At 42.1% G+C, this 27,214-nt stretch overlaps 1 protein-coding gene across 6 annotated transcripts in view; it reads left to right on the top strand.

Annotated features, from left to right (window-relative positions):
• The window catches only part of SHANK2 (SH3 and multiple ankyrin repeat domains 2), a 277,689-nt gene that overhangs the window by 212,528 nt on the left and 37,947 nt on the right, over positions 1–27,214 (top strand). For 4 of the 6 annotated variants that reach the window (XM_032110838.1, XM_032110841.1, XM_032110839.1 and 1 more), the window contains 3 exons: positions 23,453–23,588; positions 25,354–25,434; positions 25,834–25,842. In XM_032110838.1, the coding sequence (XP_031966729.1) occupies positions 23,453–23,588; positions 25,354–25,434; positions 25,834–25,842 (226 nt within the window). The remainder of the gene's footprint in view (positions 1–23,452; positions 23,589–25,353; positions 25,435–25,833; positions 25,843–27,214) is intronic. The other 2 variants (XM_032110840.1, XM_032110842.1) reach the window with 1 other exon arrangement.

Raw genomic sequence — 27,214 nt, 5'->3', positions numbered from 1 at the left:
CTGTTGCCAGAGAGCTGGAGTTCATTGCTTGGCAGGAAATGAGACCAGGATATTTTTCATTTGTTCCAGACATCAGATGGTTTTTCAAGCATTTGACATATTCTGGGGGATTAAAGAACCTTCAGTTATCAGACACAGTCATGTCAACATGAAATGAAATACTCTGAGTTCTGTTTTACAGATAACCATGGTACCAGCAACAGGAATATCAATTGGTTTTAGTGAAGAGGGAATTTGGGAAGGCAAATAGGACCCCAAGTATTTTATCATATTACCAGTGGGCAAGAGAACTCCATAAAAAATGTACTTATCTTAGATTTTCTTCCAACTAAAATAAGTGTAGATAATAATAGGAATGATGGAAACTCCATCTATCTAAAGTAAATATATCCGTATTTGCTGCTGGAAACTGGTTTTGTGCATCAGGCCTTTTGTAATTAGGCTGATCTCTGTTTAAGTGAATCCACCAGGCTCTAGGGATCAGATAAAATAATGTTATATGCAGCAGCTGTGGGAAAGGAAAAATGCAGTGATCTGTAGCACTTTGCATGGAATATTAAATTAGACAGTTGGGAGAGCTGACCTCAAAGGAGAAACTCCCCTTTAGATCCTGTAATTTACAGATAAGCAAATTTTAAGTATAGACTCTCCTAGAACTATCCCACTAAGATGATGAATAGAGGAGTCATTAAATCTAGGAGATAAAGTCACAGTCCTTAAAATAGATTGCCCAGCTCAAAAACTAAAAGGGCTTTGGTCATTCTGTCTGGATTTGCCTTTTTAGAGAGCAGGCAATGTTTAAATCATTGTTTAAATCAGCTAAGGGAAAAGATGTCCAGGGTGATGGAGGGATTGGCAGTATAGGCTGTTATAACCCTTTTCCCAAATTCACCTGTAGTGATGCCAACAGAAATTTATGGCACACTATTCTATGTCCCAGATGTTTTCCTATGGCAGTGGATTTCATAAGTTAGTGCTGAGTTCCTGCCAAAATATGACTAAATCACTGCTTTGCAGCTCGCTACTATTTTACCTTGACCTTAATCTTGGCAAAAATCGAATTTATTCCATTTAATAAATGAATGCAGTTTGAAATGTGCTCATTACACCAGGGTTCAAGAAACCAGTGCTGGGTGTCCCTCTGCTTCACATGGACTTCAAGCTGTTTTTGCTTTGGTTCTAAAGATCAGTATCATGTGACCTACAGAATTAATTTAATAATATTCAGGGGAAAAAATCAATGTCAGTAATGAAAGATGTCGTTGCTGCTTGAATCCCCTTCATTTCAGTGTCTCTTTTTTACACCTGTGTTCTCTGCTGGTGTTTACTCTTTGCTTTGTTGCCATCTCTGAAACAATTCACATTTTGCAGTTACAGAATAATACTCAGTTTTGGCTTTGTCATTTGGATTGAATCCTCAGTTGGGAAGATGCAATCAGCTTCCCGCTGCAAATTGAATGTGTCTTGTGTCTTTTTCTTCAAGTCATTCTATGTGCCATCAATATTTTTGTCCTGATAACTCTGTTCTTTCTTTCACATCTGACCAACACCTTTGTTTTTAACCTCCAAATATTCAGAAATCTTTTCTCCTTTATTTTGACTTCCGTATTTTCTAGCCCTTGACTCGTATCCAGAATGAACAGTTCTTGCTTTCCATTATTTTCAGAGGTTATCTGTCTCTTTGTCTTCCATCTCTGTGATGAATCCCCATGGCCAAATCCCTGCTGGCCCTTGGGCAGCAGCACAGCACAGCTCTGCTGTTCAGGACCTGCTGAACACAGCTGAATTCCTTTGGTCACTGTAGAGGTTTCCTGCCTCTGCCTCTGCATTTCTGCTTTGTTCTCTAAGCAACCTTCAGCTTTTATCAGATCTCTGAGAATTTTTCACTCGTGATCGTCTGTATTTTTGCATTGTGTCTCTTACGCTGCCCTTTCCCTTGTGCTCAGTGACCTCTGTTTTCTCCCTCAGACCTGCTGCTTTCAGCATTTGTGTGTTGACTCTGTCAGGTGGGGCTCCTTCCTCGGACTTGCCTTAGTTCAGAAGTAGTTTTTGGGTGGAAAATTGATTTTTTTCCTTGCCAGTGCATTGAAAAAATGGCCTGGGGAGGTTCTTCTGGACAAGCCAACACACCTAAATGGCTGAACTCCACATTTTGAGGAAAACAGAGAGAATATTTGTGCTAGGCCAACGTTTGGACTCGATGATCTTGAGCTCTTTTCCAACCCAAATGATTCCATGATTCTCCGAGTCTTTTTGTAACACCTCTTGGATAATGGCAGGTTTTTAAAGTCTGTGCTATCAAAGAAACATTCTGGCTTATGTGAGGGGTAATTTCGAGCCCACGCACAGGGTGACAGAGGTTTATGCCATTAACTATTGACGCCTTTGAAAGGAAGCTTGGACGTGTTTATCCTTGTGCTCACGGGTCGTGGTTTCCCAGGAGATAATGGGGAGTCATTGTGGTTTGGGGAATCAGCTGCTGGATTTTCCAGCTCTCCCTGGAAAATGCTAAATTGCAGGTGAGGAGTTTCAGTGTCTGACCCAGATTCTGACCATTACTGAAGGAAGCTGCGGCATGTGGAACAAAGATGAGCCATTTCCATTTTTCCGTGGTTTTGCTGCTTGGTCTGTTTGCTCTAATTAACAGGATTCTGCAGGGGATTATTTTGCTGATAGCAGTAGCTAATAACTGGTTGCTTAAGGCTTCAGCCATGCAGTTAGCATTTGTTTTCAGTACTAGTTTTAACTTCTTCCTGGCTGCTAACAGAGAAAGGAATAATTAATGAATATTGCCACCATCCTCTTGGAATGCTAATATATATTATAAATATAGGTGGGAACTAGTTGAGCTTTATGGTCCCTTCCAACCCAAGCCATTCCATGATTCTGTGATGCAGACATATGGATTCCATAGATTCATAAAAATTAGATAGATCATACAAAAATTAGTGAAGTTTGGGGTTTTTCAGGTACACAGGTATCAACGAAGTGTTGAGCACACCAATCTTGTTCTCTGTCTCAGAGTTAAGATGCTTAATCAAAATGCACCAGCTGGATTCTTTGCTCTGCTGAAGCACAATCACTCTGCAAAATTCCATGCTGAGAGCGACCCCAGGGCTATTTGAGTGGCCACAAAGTGGCCATACTGGTTTGGCCACTGACCCACCAAAGTGCTGCTTTTTTCAATGTTTTTCCACACACCTGCATCAGCATGAAGATAAATAAGTCATTGCCTGATGAAGGTTTTGCTGTTTGATTATTTTTAGTTCTTATTGACTCCTAACGTCATTCATTAATTTTAGATTAGTTAAAGAAAGAGGACTAACAAACTTCAGCTCACAAGAGAATGATCAGCTTCTAATGACCACCTAACATACCAATAACTGTGTGAGTTTTCATACTTAAAAAATAATTGTAATTCGGGTCTGCTTGCTGAAATTATTGTGTATTCAGTAAGCTTAAAATTCCCATTTTGGTGCTTGCACAGGAGGGCTCCCTTCATGCAAATCCTGCTGTTATTTGCATTTCTGTCAATTTATTCAGCAGAATATCTCTGACTTTATTTATCAACATGGGATAGTTTCAATTTTTTATTCCTTCCCCAGCAGAGTTTAGTAAATGCAGCATTACTGTGTCACTTCAGGCTGAGTAAATCTGGCTAGACTAGATTATGTTGTTGCTTTTATTTTTAAGAATTCATTATCTGAAAAAAACCCAACAAAACCCTTTTGATTATCATTTCATTATCATTTTTATTTTCAAGGTGTTAATAATTTCAAATAAGCTAATAAATTATTTACTTAGTATACTGCAAGAAACTGTGGAATAAATTCATTCTCTGACTTGATTCTCTGCATGAATTTGTCTCTAAAAATATTCTCCTGATGTTTTTTCTGACCTTGCTCCTTTCATGATGTACATAAAACCAGTAATCAATTGCCTGGTTTGAGTACTGAACTGAATTTGGTGTCAGATATTTGAAAACAGTTACAGGCAAATGCACATGCCTGAAATTGGCCATTTAGACAGGTCAGGGTTCTTCCCGTCAAAAAAGTCCTCAGCTGGACATTTTCTGGATTTCCATGAAAGTCTGGACTCGCTCTTTTGGAAAACCAAAGTTGTTGTGGGCTGAGTCACATTTTGCATAATCCTGGCCTCAAAAGTTTCCTGCTTGGTATATGGAGAATTATCTGCAAAGAGGATTAAGTCATATTCTGGAAGAAGATGAAATATAGCTGGAAATTATTTCAGTTATTTCCTAAGTCTGTACCACAGGGACTTCAGTCTTCTTTTAATCTGTTGTAAGTGACACCTTCACTTTCCTGCGGTGGAAGTGGCTGTAGCCAAGTGCATGTGACGTGCTTTCCTGTAGATGTTGTTATTAATTTCTTATTAAAGTGTGCTTTAGCAGAGCAAACTTGCTGTGGTGGGAAACAACGACTGGTCTGTACTGATATCCAAGAAACGGGGTACGAATAGCTACATGTGATTTTATGACCTGCAGACTTGCTTCGACACACTTGGACAGTGTTTTCTTATTCATAGTTCCTCCTAATGTGATAGCAGTCAAAATCAGATCTCTGACACTTCTAGAAAATCTGTATTTCTATCCAGTTTTTTGTATTCCTGCACAGACACTAACTGGATTAACAGACTTCAATTTTTTTAATGTACTTTGTCCCTCAAAAGTTTTCATTGCAATACGTAGAGGTTGCTGTACTTTTCCCTTCCTGATCCCTTCTGTGTACTGCGAAATAACTTGGGTTTCATGCTCACAATTTACAGATGAAGTATACCTGTATATATATCTTGCCTCTTATCTGTGTATCTTAAGGGCTGGATTTTCAAAAAATACACAGATTCTTGAAATTCAACATCAATAATAATTTTGATATCCCCTCTAGCCTCTTCCACTTCAAAGCGTGGGGAACTGAAAAAGAAATAACTTTAAAGAATTTTCAACATTTTGCAGAAAATTCCTAGGGTTTTATTTTTCAGAAGAGGGGGCCAGATTTGGAAGAAAAGTTAGATCACAAGGGTCTAAAAATGACCTAGGCAGAGGGAATATAGGGCTGACGTTATGGCCAAGTTATTCATGAAGTTATCTCGCTGCTTCAGATGAAAGGAGCACCATCATTCACATTATTAGGGCAGACAGGATCACCAATTAAAATCAGGTCAGAAATAGCTGAAGGTTTTGATCAGATGTGATGCAGGATAAGCAGGACAAGCAGGAAAAGGCTGATAAATCCTTCTGCATCCACAGCATGCTCACATTGGGGAGGTCCAGCCTGGTCTTGGACACTGCCAGGGATCCAGGGGCAGCCACAGCTTCTCTGGGCATCCTGTGCCAGGGCCTGCCCACCCTCCCAGGGAGCAATTCCTTCCCAATATCCCATCTAAACCCACCCAATGTCAGCTTGAAACCATTCCCCCTTGTCCGGGCATCTTGAGATGCTCTTCTGGAATGGATGATCTCTCACGTGTTTTTCATCTTTCAGAGCCACAGACTTTACAAAATTCCAAATAAATACTGCAGAGGATAGGTATTTTTATTAATTTTTCATGAATTATATCGATTCTGTTAGCTCTTTGGCTCCACAGGCTTCTAATATGGATAATAATTGTCCAGCTGCTGCAGAGCTAGATGTTAAAAATGGATTATAGATCATCTGTGCCTTCCTCAAAGGCCAATGTAAAATGTCAGAGCCTTTTATCACTGGGTCAGTGATAAGGCAAAAAAATACTAAGGAAATTGAGGAAATGTTTTAATGGAAGCTGTCTTCTTTGGTTTATCAGTTACTGGGACTGTGGAGAAAAGGGTGTGTCAGGAAAGATCTACTAAAAAATCATCGCTAAGGAAAGAAAATATTTCAGTTTCTACCACTTGTTTGTTGTTCTCAGAGAGATATAAGACTTTGCTGCTCCTTTCCATGTTTTTCACTTGACTTCCATCTGTTCTTCCAGAGAAGAGCTGGAAAAGAGGTCAAATAGCACCAGTGAAATTTTAGATGACAATAGAAGGAGGCAGAAATCTGCATTACAAATTTTGCTCTCCTTTTCTGCCATCTACCAATGAAATTTTTACTTATATTCCAACAAATCTGTGGTTCTTTTCCTGAAGTGCAGCTTTCAATTCGTTTGCATGAGGAAGACTAGAGGTCCTTCTGTGCTCCGTGTGGGGCTGCACGTCAGGGGAAGCTCTTGGCCTGATGGCTTATTCCTCCTGGACTTTTCAGCTCTTGCTTGTCTCCTCTGGTGGACAGCTTGCCTTGTGATCTTCTCAAGCTCCACCTTCAAATGCAGTAGGATTTGAGCACACTTCCTGGAGGAAGTGTTTCCAGGATCCCATTCATCTCTCCTTAGATGTTCTGTGCAGCATTAATCTGACCCCACACGCAAGGGAGAGAGTGAATGAATATTCACACTTGTGAATATTCACAACCTTGTGTCGTGGCCGCAGAAAAGTGCCCAGGATGGCAAAGCAGACAGTGCTACCCCAAAAGAATAAAGCAAAGAAAGTAAGCTGGAGAGGCCCTGATGGATTGTTGTGGCTCTTGGAGTGTTATGAAATTTTTCCCTCCAAAAATGTTAGTGAGCCATGTGTTTGCTCCTTTAAAGGTTAAGGACCACTGGAGCTCATGTTATGACTAATGCAGTCTGCAGCTCTGAGCAAAACCAAGCCTCCAAAGTTGTGCCTGGTGTCACGAAAGTGAAGCTGTGTTTGAAATGTGTTTTGTGTGCAGATAATTGTTTCAATGGAATGAGACAGTCCTGGAGCGCTGGATCCCAAGGAAGGAATTCAGAGCTGCTGCTGACTCCAAATGCTCTCCACCATCCCTGCACACGCCTTAAATTAACTCCCTTTCCCCCAGTTTTGGTTTTGCCTCGTACCTCTCCCTCTCTATTTTACAAAGGTCTGAGCTGTCCAGGCCCTCAGAAATCTAGGTTTGAGGAATTAATGAACCCTTTAAGCATCCATCTGGAATATTGTGTGTGAAACATATGGTGTGCTGGGAGAGACATTTGGGAAGGCAGGGCCAGGAAGACAATCCCCACTCCTTTCTGCCATGCAGGTGCCTTCCTGCCAGCAGACCTGCAGCCCTCCCTGACAGCAGACCTGGTAGTGATCTACTGGAACATTGCCATTTGATCCAGGATTGTATTGTGGAAAAGTTTCTAGTAAGCTATTAATTTACTGCACTGACTTAGTTCATTAACTCAGGAGAATAAACTTTTACATAAGTGTATGAAAACTCGGAATACTTTCTGTATATGGGGGGAGGGTGAGCATGGTTTAAAGGCTACAAAGAAACTGCTCCTGCTGCCAGGACTACTCACTTTGTAGTCTCAATGCCTCTCTTTGCCAGAAATAATTCAGAAGTGCCCAAGAAACAAGATTAAGTTTCTTTGGTGTCTGATAACACACGAATGACATATGTTCCTAATGCGAGAGGACTGTCAGAGCCACGGAAGAATCTGTTGTTGTTCGGCCTTTCCAAGTCTGGCTACGTAATTAAAAGAACTTCACAGAGGAAATGAGAAGCTAACTGGGGCTTTTAAGTCTTGGAGAAGCCACTGACAGTGTTTTTCTAATAGGAGCCAGTCTTGGTTGTCAGTTTTGAAGGACCATATTCAGTGACCTGACAGTTTGAGGTTTGTCAATGAAAGATCCGTTGTGTTGAACCTGCAGGGCATCCTCTTGTTTTTCTAAAAATTTCTCTCCCCTCTTGAACAATTATAAAATGTGTTTAAAAAATTATCGCTCTGACCATCTTGAAATAAAACAGCTCTGCTGTAGAGGTGGGTTCTAACTTGGATACATCTTCCCTGTACAGAGAGCTGATCCAACCCAGAAAAAGTGATTGATTCTTGTCCATTGTGTCTTGAAGGATAACCACCAATATGTCAGGCTCATTGTTTAGCTGCTGTTTTAACTGCTCAGATGAAGGAACAAGAGGTGATTGTTGTTATGGAGACGTTGGAGGGCTTGACAGCACCTGAAAACTCTTTAATTCCAGGGAAACATAAATCCAGGACAGTTGTCTGAGGCACATTCAAGCAGGAAGAGCCTGTCTGTTGGGATAAGTGGGAAGAGTTCCTCATGGTCCAGTTGTAACCCAGGGAAGTTTTCCTTCCCTTGGCTTTACTGAGCTTTGCTGTGCTGTGGAAGGGTTTTTTTCCTTGGCTGGTGCTCCCTGGGTGGCGTTCTGCATCTGACAAATACCTAATATTTGAATTTTCTGTGTAAAAACACTGGAGGTGGTTACACTCCTTCCTACCCAATGACACCTGGAGGACATGTCACGGTTTAATAGTTTCCTCAAAGTGTCAAAATATAATTCATGTGTTTATTATGGGATGCATATGTTGAAAATATTTTCTTTTTGTACAGAATAGTTCTCAGACATGATTTATGTTTTAGGAATAGGAAGTATTCCTATTTTCTAGTCAGAAGTCGAGCTTCCCTTTGGTATCACTGCCATGCAGGGTTCATGGATGCACCAGTGTTTCAGGGACAGAAGATACCCCAAAAGGCTCCTGGACTGAGATAAAGACAGGGAGAGATCACTCATCAGCTACTGTCACTGGCAAAACAGCCGTGATTTGGAGAAAAATCAAATTAATTCATAACAGCTCAAGCCAGGGTAATGAGAAATATAAAACAGATCTTAAAACACCTTCCCCTCCCTTCTTGCCAGGCTCAGCTTCCCTCCTGATTTCCCCCCACAGTGGCACACTATGATGGGGACTCAGTCCCTCATATGTGGTCATTGGTGCTCCTTCCTCTTCGGTGGCTGGCCTCCTCACACACTTCCCCTGCTCCAGAGAGGGGGAAAGAGTCCTCCATGAACTTCTCCAGCCTCAGTCCTTCCCATGGGCTGCAGTTCTTCCCAAACTGCCCCAGTGTGGGTCCCTTCCACGGGGTCAGTCCTTCAGGAACAGGCTGCTCCAGCGTGGGTCTCCTGCAGGATCACAGGACCCTACTCCAGCACAGGCTCCCTGTGGGGTCACAGCCTCCCTTGGGCATCCCCCTGCTCCAGCGTGGGCTCCTCCATGGGCTGCAGGAGGATCTCTGCTTCCCTGTGGACCTCCATGGGCTGCAGGGGCACAGGTGCCTCTGGTGTCTGGAGCACCTCTGGTATCTGGAGCACCTCCTTCCCTGACCTGGAGGCCTGCAGAGCTGTTTCTCTCTCATTTTCTCACTCGAGATGCTCCCACTGTTGCTGATGGGCTTGGCCATGGCCAGCATTGAGTCCATCCTGGCACTGGCTCCATCAGACACGGCAGAACCTTCCAGCAGCTTCCCACAGCAGCCACCCCCACAGCCCTCCCTGCTGCCAAACCGCGCCACGCAAACCGCGAGCAAGCGTCTGCTGGGAATTATCTCTTTTGATACCATCAAATCAGGAAGGTGCAAGCAGCAGAGGGAGAATCCATCCCTGAGCGTGCTCTGGCCCATACTACTGCTTCGGTAATAGAGTAGTTTCAAGTGGGGAAGACTAAAGATGTAGCAGCTATTATTAGCAAGGCTGCCTCTAAGAAGGTGCTTATTTTAGTCTTGCATGACTCATCCTTATTCTTACATAAAAGACAAGACAAAGTGCAGTTCACTGACTTTGGTCACTAATCAAAATACTGGCAAACCCTCAAAGTGCCTGACTTCCCAGTGTCTGTCTGTCTTTTGAATCTGTGTCTTGCTGCATGACAAAGGGAAGGAAACAAGGAACCAGAGTTTATTCTTTCTATCACCTAGGAAGCTTTTAACTAATCCAGCTTTTGCCGTGGAAATTCTGTACCTATGGAATTCACAGTGAGGGTTTTTTTGTTGTTTGCTGCTTCTTGCTGGCTGTCACGGCGCGGGATGAAGTCATCGCTTTCGGCCACATTACATCTCCTGCAACCTTCCAGATGGGCTGCAGCTCTGTCAAACAAAATTCTTCATCTCTTCTTGATAAATTATGTGATAACCCCAGGGTGAGGCCAAAAAAAAAAAAAAAAATCCAGCTATGCATAGTTAAGTGAGGGCATCTTCATTAACCCAAGGTGGGGATGCTGCAGCAGCAGGGAGTGAGAGGCTGCCCATGAGCTTTGTAAAGAGGTGCTCCTCATTTTCAAAGGCATGGAGAGGAAAACATAAAAGCAGCACATGCTCTGAGCCAAAATGAATGTCACTTTTCCAGGGAAAGCAAAAACAGGAGCAAAGAAGGTCACTGATAAGCCCTCAAGTCCCCGTGGTAATTAGGATCTCCCAATGGAAGTATTTAACTGGACTTTTCCAGTGTTTTGGTTGGAGCTGTAATGAGTTCAGTACTCCGTGCTTTAAAAAGAATTAAAGTTGTACTGCGTTTCCTGCTTAGATGGCAGAGCAAGAAGTAAAAACATAGAATATATGACTTGGACCACACTGGTTTGAAAAGTGAAAGATCACTTCATCTTTTCCAGGTGGAGGAAACTAACCTTGATTTCTTATCACAACCTGCAACCCCTCCTTCCTTTCCATTCTTGGCTTTTAAAAATTACCCATTTTGCTCTCTTGTTTGGGAATGTGCCTCCCTGGCTGAACAAAACAGGCTCTGTCCTGCTTCTGAGTTATGCTTTCTTAGTGGCTTAACTCCTCAGTGCTATGAGAAACTTTTTCCGTGGTTAAAGGATGAATTTGATCCCAATTCTTGCTCCATCTCCGTTTCCCTGATTATTTAGTTGATCTTACTGAAGTTGGTGGGAGAGATTTTGCATTTGTAATATTCCTGCCTGCTAAGGGTGATCTAGAATTTGTGAAGCGTCTCAGTGCAGAAAAGCTGAGCCACCTTCAGTGGGAATAGACTTCAATGGCACCAAATTAAGGCTCCGATGAAATACTCTTAGAGCTCAGAATTCAGGCAGACATGAAGATATTTCCCATGCATAGCAGGAGTCGTGTTACCAAAATAAAGTAAAGGTTTGGGTGATTGATTTGTAGCTAAGAACATCACAACTGTTCTGTCCTGAAGGAAAACTACAGGCTATAATCACAAAAGGTACTGTTAGGCCTCCTTTGGGTTCTGAAAGAGAAGTTTCAATTGCTAAGCAACTAACCCCAAGATTCTGCCTCTTTTGGAGCTATTAGCAGTTGAATCTTGGTGCAGATAGGTAATGATACAGTTCTAAGATGCAATCTTGGCTTGGTTTCTAAAGTTCCAATAAATTTGCTTTATTTTATGTGCAGCAGGGGCATTTATTTGCCTCTGTCCTAAGGTTTGGCTTCATGGGAAGGAGCCCAACATACTGAAGGATGTCCATGCCCATGGCAGGGGGACTTAGACTCTAAAGGTCTGTTGCAACCCAAACCATTGTATGATGCTGGGATTTTATGATGAAATCACTTATTTTTGAGCAATGATGGAAATATATTAGATGGCAACTTGAGAATCTGATGCTTTGAGGAGGCTGCATCCTGTTTTCTAGGTCTTTGATCTCTAACCAAAGCGACAAAATGTCTGTTTTTAGAGTTTGTGCATCCACACAACTTCCTACACATGGAAGTTCTGCCTATGCCGTACATGCAGGAAAACTTCCCAGAGAGTTGCTGCTACTTTCCTGCATATCCTCAGTTTCTGAGTACTACTCTGTGAGACACTCCCTTCTTTTCTCTTTGAAAATAAAGCTGGACAGGAATGTCCACATTAACCACAGAGATCAGGAATTCCCAAACAAACAGCCACCAGGCCCACAGGAATAGCACAGAAAATGAGGAAACCCGAATTATTTGCCCTGACTTTGACATACAAACCCCAGTGAATTTTACAAATTCGTTTTTCCAGTTTTGGATGCAGCCAATTCCTGAATTAAACAATGAGATTCAGTCTCTCCTGGAGCACAAAACTTCCAGCTCTTTCCTTCTGAGCAAGAACGCCGAGAAAGAACTGCCATGCAAACATAAGCAAAATGGCTTTGAAGCTTTCTGCTGAGGAAACATTTGAATTGGAGTCAATTTGTGCTTAACAGGATGGTTTTCCCAGTCATTTGTCCTTTTGTGTTATTTTTAAGTAGCCCTTGCCTGTTCTACCAACACTAGCCATTTGACGGAGTCAGTAAAGGCTCTATCAGATTAGAGCTGCTCTTCCCCCCTTAGAAATCAGAAGGACTAATTAATGGCATCTTTTTGTCTGCCTGATTGATTTATTTCTTTGCTTTCAAAGTTCTGCCTCTGAAGCCCCCAGCTTTGTGGTGTTCCCATGCCTTTTAGCAGAGTTATTTCTAGTGCCTCTAGCCGCTGTCAAATGCACACACCTACATCTTCCTCAATTCCTCTGGACAAAACGGTGCTCCCTCAGTAAGGAATGTGCTCAGGCTGATAAGCATGTATTAAATATGTGTGTGAAAGGAACCATATATTAGCAACAATGGCTCACTTAACTATTTCAGACAGCATATATTTAGGGTGGCTAAATATAGTTTTAATTTCAGAGACTCCCAGGAGCTTTGGTCGTGGATCAGGCATTCCCTGCATTCTGCAGGAAGATGCTCTGAAGGCTGACAGTCGTGCACTAATCAAACCCCGTGGCAGAAGATATTCTGCCTTGGATTTGTGCAATTCCAGCAGTGCTGCCTGTGCAGGATTTGGGGGACACAGTAGTAGGAGTGAGTAGCATACACTAAGGTTGCTTTTTTACAACATTTCCTGGAGCTGAAGCTTTTATGTCACCTTAGTCAGACTTCAGAATCTAAATCATGTCTTTCATGGCTGTCTTCCTTGTAGTCTAAAAAAGCCCCACCTGGAAATCAATCAAAAGCATATTAGGATGCACTGAAATTGTCCCTCTACCATTGCCAGACTTGTCAATGCCAGTAACTGGGGCAAAGCTGATTTAGGTCAAGGTATTTGGAGAGAAATCAGATGTGATGCTACTGCAATTTGGGCAATTAGGCAAGGAGCTAAGAGGCTGGAATAAAAAAGAGGATGGCACTCGAGGAGAATCAATTACTACCTTAAAGTCATCTAAAATTTATACATTAGGGCTGTGAGTGTGCCTCCTTCTCACAGTTCTGTCTCCATGTGAAATGGGAAAGCTGTGTGAGCAACGTGGCACTAAAGAAATTGCTCCTGCTAGCTATGGAATGAAGTTGGTAACTTCCAGCAGGGTTACCTGGTGTATGTTTGGCAAAATGCAAAGTTCTTTTTCCCAGGTTTATCTGCAGCATGTACAATTCACACAGGCTGGGAAATTCAAGTGTTCCACGTTCTCTGGGATGCGTGGCCGCTGGCAGGGAGCATCGTGCTATCACACAGATGGAGTCAGGCTCCAAAGCAAGGCAGCTTCCAGTCCCTGGAAACGGTCCCCAGCCCATGCTGGTTCCCAAATCCTGTGGTGGGAGTGCCCTTGGAGGTGCTGGTGGGTGATTTCCATCTGCATTGCTGTCCCTGACCCTTCCTGGGATGGGGATTTAGGGTGAAGCTTTGGCACATCAGGTGCTCACAGGAGTCATTCCAACACCTTGGGTGGTTTTATGTCCTGTGCAGGGGGAGAGTACCTCAGGAATCTGAGCTCCTGACTCTCCCTGAATCCATCCATCAAGGGCAGTATCTGAGTCACCCTGACACAGCTTTTGGCAATTCCAACTTTATGGGAAGTATCAGCTCTTTCTGCAGTGCCTCCAAGTTTTGAACCTTTGCCTAAGAGCTTGGTTGACATTTAAACTCCATTCTACAACACCCCGTTACAAATCTAATTTGAATTATAAGGGATTTGCATAATATTCGGTTTTTAAATCTAAGTTTCCCTTCCTTAATTTTGGAAGCACACAGCCTTTCTGCCCTTCAGTGTAGGGCAGCACCATCTCTTTCTGTTCTTCTTAACATACTGAGTAAGTTCCTTTTCTGATCTTTCCTTGTGCTCTTAAGACTTAATTCACATTTCAAAATATTTAGTATAGAATCCAACTCAGTGGGGCTTTGCTGTTTGTTAATTCTGGGAGTTGGGTTGCACAGAAAATTTAGGTGGCAGGAGAGCAAGCATGCAAAATTGTGACCTTGGAAGTCTTTTCCACTGATTCTAAAATTACTGTTGGTGCAGATGAGGCTGCTGCTTTCCGACTGAAAATCCCGTTACGTCCTCGTTGCTTGGGCTTTGTTTGTCACTCGTGCTTCGTTTGTCTCCCTCTCCTCGGTGCCTGTGCTCAGGTTTGGGGCATGTTTCTCTCCACAAGGCTCTTCAGAGTGTTCCTAAAATGTCAGTGTGTAACAGCACTGATTCACCCCAGCTTCGCCCAGCTGACTGCTGCCCGCCGGGCGGGCGATTGTGCTGCTGGTTCTGGGTGCTGAAAGGAAGAAGGTGGCAGGTTTGGCTCCCTTCTGGCCACTAGAAGGCAGGAAGTGCCTCCAAAAGTGTTTCCAAAGCTTTGTTTGGACGAATCCCGACATTTGTGGAGCAAATGTCTCCGAAGGAGAGGCTGCAGCATCGCTGGCTGCTGCGGGCAGCATCGGCCTGGGAGCGGTGCAGAAGGCAAAGCCTTGCTCCGCTGGTTCTGCTCCCTCGGGACCGGCGCTCTCCACAGCCAAGGTGGAACCTCTTCAAAGACCAGGAAATTGCCTCGTGCTCTGTGAGTCACCAGATCATCCCAAAATAGATTTTTATTTCCAACTATTTACAAATAAAATCAAACTTAATGAAAGGTTTGTTGGTGATTCTTATTCGCTGTGACAAAATGCTCTGAGGGATCTGCTGTTACCCTCCTCTGATGCTTGTTCACTCACCAAAATAAATCATTCCTTCTTAAGAGAGGAGCTTTTTGCACTCATGCTCTTGCTTGAGATGATAGAAAGTGGTTATCCTGTGTGGAGAGTAAGTAAATTAGAACGTCGCTTCTTTGAAGTGGTAACAAAAAGCCTCATTATGAATTAATGAAATTGCTCTTATAAACAAGTTTGTTTTCTTTAAGAGAGCTGCAAGAGTTGTCTTTGGATGCTTTTTTGAGTTAGTGTTGTGCAACATGGTATTTGTGGCTCGTGTCTGTTTTACATTACAATTAGGGATATACATTTGGATGTTCTTTTGAGGTTGGTTTAAACTAAACATTCCCATGTTTATAACTATGCTGTCCAATGACTCCATCACTGACATCTCTTTTTGGGGTTTACCTTCAATTTGGGAAGTCTGGCATAAAGCATGCACAAAAGCTGCAGGATGGGTAGTGCAATCAGTAATTTTCTAAATTAAAATAGGGCACTCACACATCACCAGCTGACTGATGGGTATTTCTTCATTCTGATCTAACACAGAACACATTTTTTATGTGAGTTTGATTATTCTGTCTGTGCTTAGACACTGCTTAGGCCCAGACTTCAGTCCTCATTGCCATGGCCTCCAAATTGAACTTCTAAGGGATTCCAAGTTTAAGGCAGCCTCGTTAAAATGATCATGGCTTTGAGAAAGAATTCTCTCCATCTGCTCTAAGATTAGGCTTTCCTGCATAAAGAGGGATGCATGAGCAATACATTTTTTTTTTAATATTGTTCTTAGAGCAGATGCATTTTCTGGAAAGTGACTATATGTGGGAGGAGGAAATATAGATTATCAACACATGATGACAACACTTTCTGTCAATATATCTGTGTAATCTCTGGGAAGGTTTTAACAGAAAATCATTGAAATGTACAGAATCAGCCAGTTTATATCCCATGTACAGGGTTTAATTTTAAATTGTGTTGCCTGACTAACTGGTGCTTACCTAATGTAAATTAATATTGGGCTGTATTATTAATGCTCATGAAGAGATCTATATTTTGATGCATATTTTAGAATTCTCTGCCTAATGCCCTTTAGTGTAGGTATGCAGAGCTTTAAAAATAGAAGGACTCAGCCTGCGAGCTTCTACCTCCTGTAAATACTTATCAAGTGGTTCATTCAGAATTCAAATAAAGATCCATTGTCCTCCCAGTGCTTGCATAACAGCACTGCAACTCCCCATTTGAAAAAATATGATATTTTTAGGGTGGAACAGAGCCTCCTGTTTTCCTCCAGCGCTGGGCTGAGAATTGTTTAGTTGGGGTCTGAAGCCCTTCATCACTTTGGGGGGCAGCACGTGCAGGTGGGTGCTGTTCCCAGGGCACAGCGGGAATGGGAATGCTGCCTCAGCTCCCTCTGCTCCCCACTCCTGTCCCCATACAGCAGCACAGGAGGAAGCTGGAGCTGGCTCCAGGGACTGGCTAGGAAATGCACTCTGCCCAAAGGGGATCCTGCTCTTCATCTGCCCTGCAGGGAGCTGTCCCCGAGGAGCCGATGGTGGCACAGGGCTGCCGAAAGGAGGCTCGTCCAAAACTTGTCAGCAGAACAGACCAGCTCCATCCACTGTGCTGCCCAGAGCTGGCCCAGCACTCAGATCACAGCGACAATCCGTGATCCAGAGCAAAATTATCCTTTCAATTTTTGATTCTTTCTTCCCTCTGGAGTCAGTTTATCAGAAGGGCCTCACGGAGCATCAGCGACTGCGCTGAGGGAGCGCCAAGCTGGGGCGTGGGTGACTGACCAGCAGAGGAGCGTGGAGGCATGAGAGTTTGTTCTCCACTGCTCAAATGTGCAGCTTGGGTTGCATTTCTTTTCTTTCCTCAGTTTGCTTCCACCTCAGAGCAGCCCCCAGCAGAGGAGGATGACTATGGATGTGCCAGGGGAATGAGGTGGAAGCAGCTCTGGTTGCAGTGGTTAAGCAGTTTCAGATTTTCATGCACGCTCTCATCTGTGAAGGGCAGACGTGCTGGAGAGGTTTCTTTACTATATGGGTGACCTCTAGTTTGCTATTTTTGGTACCCTGTTTTTGGTGCTGTCTCTGTACCATAATTTATGGGCTATGAGAACAAATTCAATATAAGAGGCATGTTCACAAGATGAATAATGTTAAGATACTCTCTGTTGCACTTCAAACTTCATTTTAATTTCACTGAATTTTAAGCTAGTACATATTTTTTTGAGCATTGGAACGTGGAAAAAAAAATTAGTTACTGGCTTATCTTCAGTGAGTTTATTTTAAGGAAAAAGAAGCAAAACAGATGTGCACAGTTCATTGGATTTTTTTTCCCTGAGAGAAGTCAGAACATGAGAAGCTGCCACCTCTTGCACCTGGCAGACGTCGGACAAATTCATCCTAAGTGCCACTTAATTGATTGCTGAACACTGCAGCTCAATCAACTGCAATAAAGTTAATTGAACCCCTCCAATGAAACGTGACTTAAACCGAAGGATTCAAAATAGGAACAGGTACTGATTAATGGAGGCCATTATTTTTAATAGGATGGGGTCCAAGTAATTGAGGGATATTTGAATGTTCTGTGTAGTCTCATGAGGACGGGAGTCACTTACTTGCAGCAGCTTTCAGGTGAGATATAAGTAAGCAAAATGCAAAATTTTAGATGAGAGTGCTGATTTAACATAGTTCTGCCTTTTAAAGAATGTAATGGGTAAGAGATGAACAGCAACCTTTAACCCTGCTGCTGCTTTTTTGGGGTGTCAGCTTTGATCCCAAACTCATCCAGTCAGTTTGTAGTTATTAGAAGAAAGCAAGTTGTGCATTTCCCTTGAGGGAGGTCAGACAGTGCCCTGGGACCAGAGTAAGCTGGGTGAAACACAGATGAATGCATGACCATCTTTATAAGCTGGTTTGGCTGAAGTTAGGCACATTAAAAAAAACTAAAAAGGTCTTTGAAGGACTGACAGCTGTTATGCTCCATTCAGGTTTTCGACTTTGTCATAATATATTATTAAAATGTGTGTTTAACCAAGGCAGGGCATTACTCCCACCTGATATGTTTGTAGCATGCTGGGAAAGTAAGGGGAAAATAAAGGCTATTTAGGCTTTTGGTAGTTTGACACAGGAGAAAAAAGGATTAGTACAAACTGGTTACACCTAGGACAGAAATTAGAGAAAATACCAGTTCTTCTCAGAGGTTCTGGGCCTAGCGGGAATAACAGGGACAAGAAATCTGAGAAGTTCCAAGATGGAGCTTGGCTAAATGTTAAGAAACAAATTTTGTGATGCAGTTGCCATGACAACCAAGGAGTCTGGAGTTTATGATCTGAGATGCCTCTGCCTTCCAGTGCCTCTCTCAGAAATAGATGTTCCTGAGCGCAGCCGAAGGTTTGGCGCGACTCGGGGGGATGAAGCTGAGCCCTTCCTCGACAGCTCTGCTGTCTCCAGGCAGAGGCCATGCTGCACTCCACTTTTCAGCAGTTTGGCCACTGCTGAATCAGCTGAGGGAAAAGTCTTTGCCTGGCTGGATGCCAGGTTTCACCAGGCTCCAGCCTGTCCTGCTGCCCTTGCCCGGAGCAAGCGCCAGGCAGTAACATCTCCCTTTGCCACGGGAGCTGCAGCAGAAAAGGCACAACATTCCCTGTGTGCAAGCAGGGGGAAATGTGGTGGCAGGGTGGAATCCAAAACCTCAGGACACTGTCTCTCCACAGGGTGTTTTCCTTTAGGCCTCTTATATCTTGTTTGTGCACCCCAATATTTGAGTTTATGCAAAGAAATTTCTACTGTAGCAAGGCTACGAATGATTTTGATGCTTTTCCCTTAATTCTTATGTACTTAGTTTGCTGTCAAGTACTTCCTTATACTCTTTCTTCTTCTGGAGAAATGCCAGAAATGACAGAATTCAGGTGGGAAGTTGCCTCTGTTGATCACCTAGTCCAATCCCATGCTCACTGGTTTTAACTTTACATCATCCCATGCAGTAAGACCACCAGGGCAGGCAAATCTATGAGCAAGTGGACTACTGCAAAATCATTATTAATGCAAGACGTCAGCTGGAATTTCCACATCCTTATATCCCTGTTTCTGTGAAGCTCTTTTTTTTGTTTCTTTTTGTTTTTAGTAGCACCTTTTAGATCAACAGTACACGAAGTCTCTGGAGCATCTTTTACACCAAAGTAGATTAAATGGGATATGGGCAAACACCAATGGCATTCAGTGATGTTTGTGTGGGAGATCAGAACGTAAAAAAACTTCCCATTGGTGTTGGAAAGTCTTCAGGAATCTTCCAGAGACTGTTCAAGGCCTGTTTGAGAAACTGTAGAAATAAATGAAGAGTTGGAGCCCAGTGGACTGAAGCCATTTGCTTCTGTCTATTTAAGCTTCTGTGGTGTGATGGGAATAATTGGGTTTGCAGAGACAAATTCATAAATTAATTTCCATTATGGGACTCATTTATATATTATATTATATTATTACTTTCTATTTTAATCTAAGACACAGGTTAAAATTGTGTGCCAGCTTTTTGAGACAATGAATCTTGATATCATTTGTGGTGAAATGCATTTTGTAAGCACATAAAATGTCATTACACCAAAGCATCTTCTGGCTTTGGACCTTTTTAACTTGCCTCCTCCTTTGGGTCTGTGGTCATTTTTTGCATTCAAGCCTTTCCTGGGGTGCTCAGGGCAAAGTAAGCTGCCAGCAGAATTTGGTCAAATTTGCTTTCACCGAAGCCTTTCCAGATTCACTGTCTATGTACCCTTGTGCTGTCCGTGAGCCCACTAAATTCAGCTTTTAGAATGAATTTAGAGGATAAAAGAATGGGATTCTTGACACTCAATATGCTTGTCAGGTGCAAATCTGGGACATTTGTGCTAGTTTGTGCTAAATGCTGCTCCAGCCCATCCCAGTATGGCCGCAGACACCACAACCCGTTGCTGGTTTTCAGTGGGTGACCCCTGGGCTGGCCCTGTGGGTTTACTGAGAGCACAGATAACTTCCCCAAAACTGTCTGGGTCACTGTGTCTTTCTTCCTCTCACATTTTAGTCTCCAGATGGGAAACCCTTCCTGGCTGGCGACAGGCAGTGCCACGTGCACAGCTCCGTGGTGACTTGAAACACAGAGCCTGCTAAATCACTTGTGGGCTATTTATTTTCACTGGTACAAGTTGTGATGGAGTCTGTGTGTGTGAAATATTTATCAAAAAGGGTGAATTTCAAAAAATGTGTAGGCAGGGGGTTGTAAGTGTGTGTAACGGGTTTGGGGGTTTGTTGGGGTTTTTTTCAAGTAGTTCAGCGGATAAGGAAGAGCTTCTGAGAAGCTTCTTCTGGCAGCATGTGCATTTCCAACTGCAACCATTCCACCAGCGGGCATTCCAAGCCTAATGATGGAGTTCTGCCTACTTAATTACTGTTCAAAATGATTGACTGCCTTTTCCACTGAGGGAATGTTTAGGTAATGGAAGGATTAGGATGATGCATTGAAAAAATTGAGGGGTTTTTTGTTTGCTTTAATCTATTTTTTTTAATTAATAGAACGAAGTCTGCAAAGGTCTCTTTCTCTGGTAGTGGGGTTTTTTTTTCCTTTTGCACCTTTCTACAGGAAGGCTGCTCTGGTGAATGTATTCCAGCTCGTGCATCTGCCAGCTTACAATGTGCTAGTTATTTTACTATTGTATTATATTATATTATATTATATTATATTATATCATATTATATTATATTGTATTATATTATTATTATTTTTTCAACCCATTGCACAACTGTGCATTTCAGAAAAAAACCCCCACTTTTATGCAGCCTGTTTAGAGTATTTTTAAAGACATTCAGTCTATGAGATCGCATTATTTCATAAATTAATTCTCTCAAAGTGATTTCCATCCCACTGGCCAGTAACCAGATGATAATAAAGGATGGTTTTCAAAAACACAGAATTCTGAGGCTTTTCCTGAGAGTCCAGAGCGGATAGAGGGGAGTTGTTGAAATTGTGGGCTGTCCCAAGGGACAGTTTTCCTTGCATTTGGTTTGTTGGATGATTTCATTGATGTAGCATAGACCCAGCCTCCTCACATGTCTGTTTCTTTCAGCTATTTTCACTTATTTTTGAAGGACATGGCAGAAGAAGTTCAGTGCAGAAATATTTTGTGGAATAGTAGAAGGAAAAGAAGAACTTGAGGTTTTGCAGTGAAAGCTTGCACAAAATATGCTGAAAGATTGGGTTGAAGAAGAGGGAAAGACACAAATTTGTGCCTGCAAAACAACTTTACTCTTTGTTTCTAGAGCTTCCTTCCAAACACTTAGCCACTAAAAGAAAAAGCAGTTTTTGAGTGTTTTGAAAAGTGGGATTACATTTAATATCAAGAACACTGTGGTGATTATGAAATGAATTGGCACAGTTGGAATAGATATCTGCTTTCCTGCTTTACAAAGTCCCCCCTGCCAAAGCTTGAAGTGGAAGTCGAGAGAGATTCACCACAATTTATTCACACCTGGAAAAGTTTTGCTGCATAATATCAAACTAAAGCTGTCAGACAAACCTGCTTGAACTCTGCTGTCTCACTGCCTGATGACCCTTTCCGCAGTCATTTGGCTTCTGGATGAAATATTGAAGGAGGGTAAAAGAAATAATGTCATTGCAATCTTTATAAGCTATTGACAGCTCCCGAGTTACTGCTTTGTAATCACGCTCCAGTTTTACCCCCTGAGGTGCTAAAGACTGTGAAGATGAGATTCTGCTCTGCTGGTCTCATGATTCTTTTGTTCTCCACTATTTCTGTAAGACTCTGAGTTAAACAACCTTCAGCTCTCCTATCAATATTTTTATTTTCTTTATTTTCGGGTAAATCTTTCTGGTCCCAGCTTTTGTAACTGGGTCTTTTCAACAAAGCTGCTATAAACAGTCATTTACAGGTTCTGTTTCTGAGGCAGCTTTAAAAAAATGTGTTGTATATATTTGCTAAATGTTAAATATCATTGCACGGAACGAAGGGAACAGATGGGATGCTGCATAAGCTGTTTATCATATTACACATTTATCACTTTACACTAGTGAAAGTATACATGTGTTTGATTAATATTGACTTTTGATTTATTTGGAGGGCTCTATTTTTTGACAGCATTAGGGATTACATTGTAATCCTTACTGGCTTCCAAGCTTGAAATTTAATTCCAGTAAAAATAGAGTAGATGCATTCCATAATTCTTAATTACAGGATTTTTTTTTCCTGTGGAAAAGAATTACCTGGTTGAGGCTTTAATACTGGAAGGAATTCAGAAGTAAATGGATAACGCTGTTTGCTTCAGTGTTTTAGACAGATTAAATTTAGATGCCATTGGTCCAGCTAAATAAATATCTCTTGAAATTAAATACCAGATGCTAAGAAGGTGTAAAATAAAGCAAACCAGCAAGAGCCCTATTTAAATGGATATTCTTTTATACCCTCCACCTACAGAATGAGAGAACTTCATCTTTGCCTGCTCAACAGGTCTGGATGTTCAGCATGTGTTCCACCTACGTCACAGTACATGAAACCAAAAAAGCATCTCCAAAAGCACCTCGAGCTCAGACACAGAGCACACAGCTCTCCCCTCGGGCTCCTGACTGCAGCACTGTGTCAAAAAGATGCTTTACCAACGCACTGGTTCATTAAAATGCATTTTGGCTCAGCTAAAGCTTGGAAAAAGGGAAGGTTTCCCTTCCAGACAATGGATGGAAAAATGATTTCAAGTTGGAGTGGGGCGGCTTGTGCTGTTTGTTCTGCTAAATGGCAATAATATTTAATGAGAGATTCTGCTCTAAACTGTAAATCCTTGAGAGTGTGAGATGCCCAGCCTGTCAGAATAAATAGAGGAGGCTAAAAACACTTACTTTGAAAATGAATGTTCATTTTGGAAGGCATTGAGTGATCTCAGTGAAATATTACTGAGTCAGTGGAATTTTGGAGAGAGATCAACTTCCCAGCATGTATTCTGGCAGCAGCTCTTCCTCCATTCCTCAATATCTTTTATGTTCAAATAGCACAGGCAGCACTTCAGTCTTACATGTTGTCATCATTCAGATTTCAGATAACTTTCAGTGACTCCTTATAGATTGAATGAATAAATAAATTGCTTTTAGCCGTGCTTACTTGCAGTTGTTATGCCTCTGCTTTCTTCTGTGTCTATTAATTTATTATTTTATGTGTCCATTAATTTTTTAATTTATGGAAAGACATATCCAGCAAAAAGGATGATGCAGCACTAGGAATTACTGAGAGAGTACATATATATATATATATTTTTTTTTTTCTTAAGTTTATTTTTTTTAGCTGAGTGTTGCAGTGCAGTTTGGAGTTAATTGCCATGACCACAGTAGCTGCCTGTGTTTCATGTATTTAACTCTTCTTTTTCCATGGAGACTCTTTGGGCCTGCTATGGCCCTGTTGCCTTTGCTCCCAGGACAGGAGATCCTTCCAGAAACTTGGAGAAGGAAAACTCTAATTGTTGTAAATAAAATACATAAAGGGCAGGATTTGGTTGGATTTCTTTAGATGTGTATTTCCCAAAGGAGTAGCTTTGTTTTCTGGTCATCCTGTCAGCTGTGCACTGTTCCTTAAATACGTATTTTCATTAAAAGGCAGTAACTGTAGAAATTTTGTTTCTTCCTGTTCTTTCCACCTTCTGTTTATAAAAATGATAGAACAAACATTTTCTGCATTTTGGTCTAAAAGACTCCTTCCTTTCTGTGCAGGTTAATAATGAGAATGTAGTGAAAGTTGGCCACAGGCAGGTGGTGAACATGATTCGACAGGGGGGCAATCACCTCGTGCTGAAGGTTGTCACAGTAACCAGGAATCTTGATCCAGATGACACAGCAAGGAAGAAAGGTACCTTTTTCTCTCTTCCTAATGGACTCTCCTGCTCTTGCTTCACAGAAAACCAAGTATGGGCATGAAACTGCTGCTTTCTAAATTCTGATTTATTAGACTTGCCTTCCAAAGTTTGAAATGCCCGGTTCTTGTTTAACTTAGAGCGATGTAATTCTGTTGGGTTGGACATTAACACAATTAACACAAGCAATATTCTCTTGTCATGCTTGGTGAGAAAGTTCATCTTTTGGGGGTTTTCTCGTGTGTGTGTTTGAGGATCTTGTAGTAAAACTTCCTGCAGCAGTGAGAGAGGAAAAGCACTAAGAACAGATGATCTTTTATTAATTGCAAACCTACTTGAGATAGGAGTAGTTCAGCAGTGTGTTTCTCACCCACCCATCCAAAAAGCCACCACAAAAACTTCACCCAAAATAAAAAGAGGAAACAAAAAAAGGAATTTACACTGTCTCCTTCACCTTAGATGCCCCTGAGTTTGCTTTCCCAGCTATGCAGGGAAGTCATTAGGCCCTCATAATTATCATTAAGCAGGAAAGATTGCTGTTGCTCACTGGTGTTCCATACAGCAGCGGCACGTTGCTGAAAGCTCCTGTTCCTCCCACCAGTCCCAGTTATCCCTCACACGCACCTGGCTCTTCAACACAGGAGCAGGGGAGGAGCTGGCACTCCAGGGCTCCCTCCTGCTCCAGGAAACTAAAACTTTCTGTCTGTGCTGGGAGTGTTTTTCACCTCTGTTGCTTATTAAAAGTAGTAATAATTTAAAAAATTGAAAGTGAGACCAGCTTGTGGGGTGGAGGGGAAAGGCTGTTGTGTTAAACTAAATCATATCCCAGCATGGTCCTGCATTACTTTTAGCTTGATGGAATTACTGTTCACACTTTTTAAACAAACCTCTTTGCCCCTGCCTTTTGGGATGTGTCATATTGGCCTTAAATGTAGTGACAGGACAAGGGGCAATGCTTTAAACTGAAAGGTAGCAGGTTTAGACTAAATATTGCGGGGAAATTCTTTACTGTGTAGGTGCTGAGGCCCTGGCCCAGGTGTCCCAGAGAAGCTGGGGCTTCCCCTGGATCCCTGGAAGTGTCCAAGGCCAGGCTGGATGGGGCTTGGAACAACCTGGGATAGTGGAAGGTGTCCCTACCCGTGGCAGAGGGGTTGGAGTGAGATGGTCTTTATAATAACAGAAGTATTTGTTATCAGGATACTAAAGCACAGATCTTAGTTTTTGTGTTAGATGTGCCTTGATATTGTAAGGTCTTATTTATTCTGAGAAGGGAAACACCTGTTTCCCTTAGACTCCCCTTAAGAATTCAGATAAATTCGAATGTCCTTTCCTGGATTTCTCAGACTGAACCGTTTCTCCAAAGTTTAAATTAATCTGCCAGAGATTGGCTGGTGCCCAGGAGGTTTTTAGCCCCACATACTTTTCAGAAGGGGCAGCACTGCTGTGAGGTCCTTTCTCTAGAAAGCCCTTTTCCTGCTGGGAAACAGAAGTGCACAGTTATTTAGCTTTAAGTGTTTCTATGTTTCCTGTTACATAAAAGCTTGCGGATGTGTCAAGCAACCTACGCTAGAACCAGAAACAGTGGAGAAATTCAGTCCATGAAAAGCATCTCAGGGCTTTTCCTCCGCATGTAGGTATTTATTTCCGCCTTGTCTCATGGAGCTTATCCTTTCCAGCTGATACGGAATTGTGGCTGTGAGCACAGGGCTCCCAGGGTGTGTGTTGGCTGACACCTGTGTGTTCTCTCTGTTCCATGCACAGCCCCACCACCTCCTAAGCGAGCTCCAACCACTGCACTGACCCTGCGGTCTAAGTCCATGACCTCAGAGCTGGAAGAGCTTGGTAAGAAAGTGTTTTTTGGCAAGCATGCTGGCTTAGTGGAGATGTAAATATCTATCTATATGTCTATATGTGAAACTGATGAAGGGTGCTGCACTGTGTACAGTGTCTAGAGCAGAGGAGGTTTTAAGAATGCTGCATCTTTGGAGAGTTCAAAATGTGCATGACTCGCATGACTGATTTTTGTGGAGACTTGTGCCTTTACTGCTACGCAAGGGAATGTTGATACATTTTATGCATCATCAAAGTTTGGCACATCTACCAAAAAAAAAAAAAAAAAAAAAAAAGAAAGAAAAAAGAAAGAAAGAAAGAAATGCTGTATCGTGTTTTGTTAGCTTTGCTTTCTAAATTTTCAGTTCATCTAATATTGTTTTATTTTAAATTTCTGTGGCCTCTCATTAGTGGATAAAGGTAAGCTGCCAGAAGCTGTTGTTAAAAGCTGACAGTGTTGAAGCAGCTTCAACTTCAACTTGTTTCATTTGATCTGAAAAAGTGCATATTATGATATCCCTTTGACTTCTGTGCATGATATAAACTTAATTCCTCTCACTACTGGTAATAAAAAATTATTGAGCATTCAGTCTTTCATTTGCTAATTTTGAGAAATGTGGTTGTAGATTCCTTTGCTTGATCATCCACATTCTAGATATGCATAGTTCTTCAGGAATTTGTATTCATCTTCTAGAAATGAGGAGGGTAGATGTTCTTTTCTTCCTGGTTTTAATCTGTTAGGTCATTAAAAGGTAGAATTTCTGCAGCTAGACTAAGACATGGAAATAGGAATAAATCACACATAAAAAGAGAAAAGCCCAGTGCACATTTCTATGTGGCTGTAACACTAAAACAGCGTGTTTAGCAAGTGAGAAATGGGTATAAAACCAAACCACATCCCTCACTGCAGAGCAGTAGATGATAATAATTCACACAATAAAACCATTTTTCCATGTAGTTCTACAGCGATTTAAATACTTAATTTTATGAGCTTGGGGTTTTCCTGACATGGACTCATCTGAAGGCCAACTGGAAGGAATCATAGCCTCGTGGCCCCTTTTTTTTTCCCCTGCAAGTCAGTGTTTTCTGGGGCAGATGGACCCCATCCATCCTTTAGTGAGTTGAGTCACGTAACTCCAGTGGGAAGTCTTCCCAGCAAAGTGGTGCTGAAGTGGGTGCTGTTCTCTATGGTCTAACAACCAAATGAAGACCAAAATAACCACCCCAGTCTGATTATTTAGCTCTAGCAGGTCTCAGAAAATTTGATTTTTATGTGCAAGGAAGTTTAGGAGCTTAAGTATCAACAGCTTGTGAATGCTCCATCATTTTACTTCCAGGATTAAAATGTAAAATATTATTTCTGGAGCACACTTTGTGGGTCTGGGTGTTTTTCATTTGCTTTTCTTTCATGGAGTGCTGAGAGCTTGTAAAGGTGGTTTATCAACCACCTTTCCCAAGGGGACAGCAATACTTAGGCACCATTTTTGCCCCTTCATTATCCTCTTCTGCCAATTGCTTTCAAGCTGAGGATATTCTTCTATTTCTCTGACTTTTCGATCTTCCACAGGAAGATTGAAGCTGTTCTTACAGCAAAAGCAGCATTTCCCTAGGGGAGAACAGCTTGTTAATAGTCCCCAGTGGAGACCATCATATTTGAGCTTTCCCAACCCCCTGCTCAGGCTGTAGTCCTTGATCTGCTGTTTGTCCTCACCAAGTACCAGAAACCACTGCAGCTCCTTTAACAAGCAGCCATGGGACATTTCCATTTTTGAGCACATTTCCCACTCATATT

This window comes from Corvus moneduloides, chromosome 6 (assembly GCF_009650955.1).
Source record: "Corvus moneduloides isolate bCorMon1 chromosome 6, bCorMon1.pri, whole genome shotgun sequence".
NCBI lineage: Eukaryota > Metazoa > Chordata > Aves > Passeriformes > Corvidae > Corvus > Corvus moneduloides.
The sequence above is the reverse complement of the archived record's forward strand: the minus strand, read 5'-3'. Positions and strand labels throughout refer to the sequence as shown.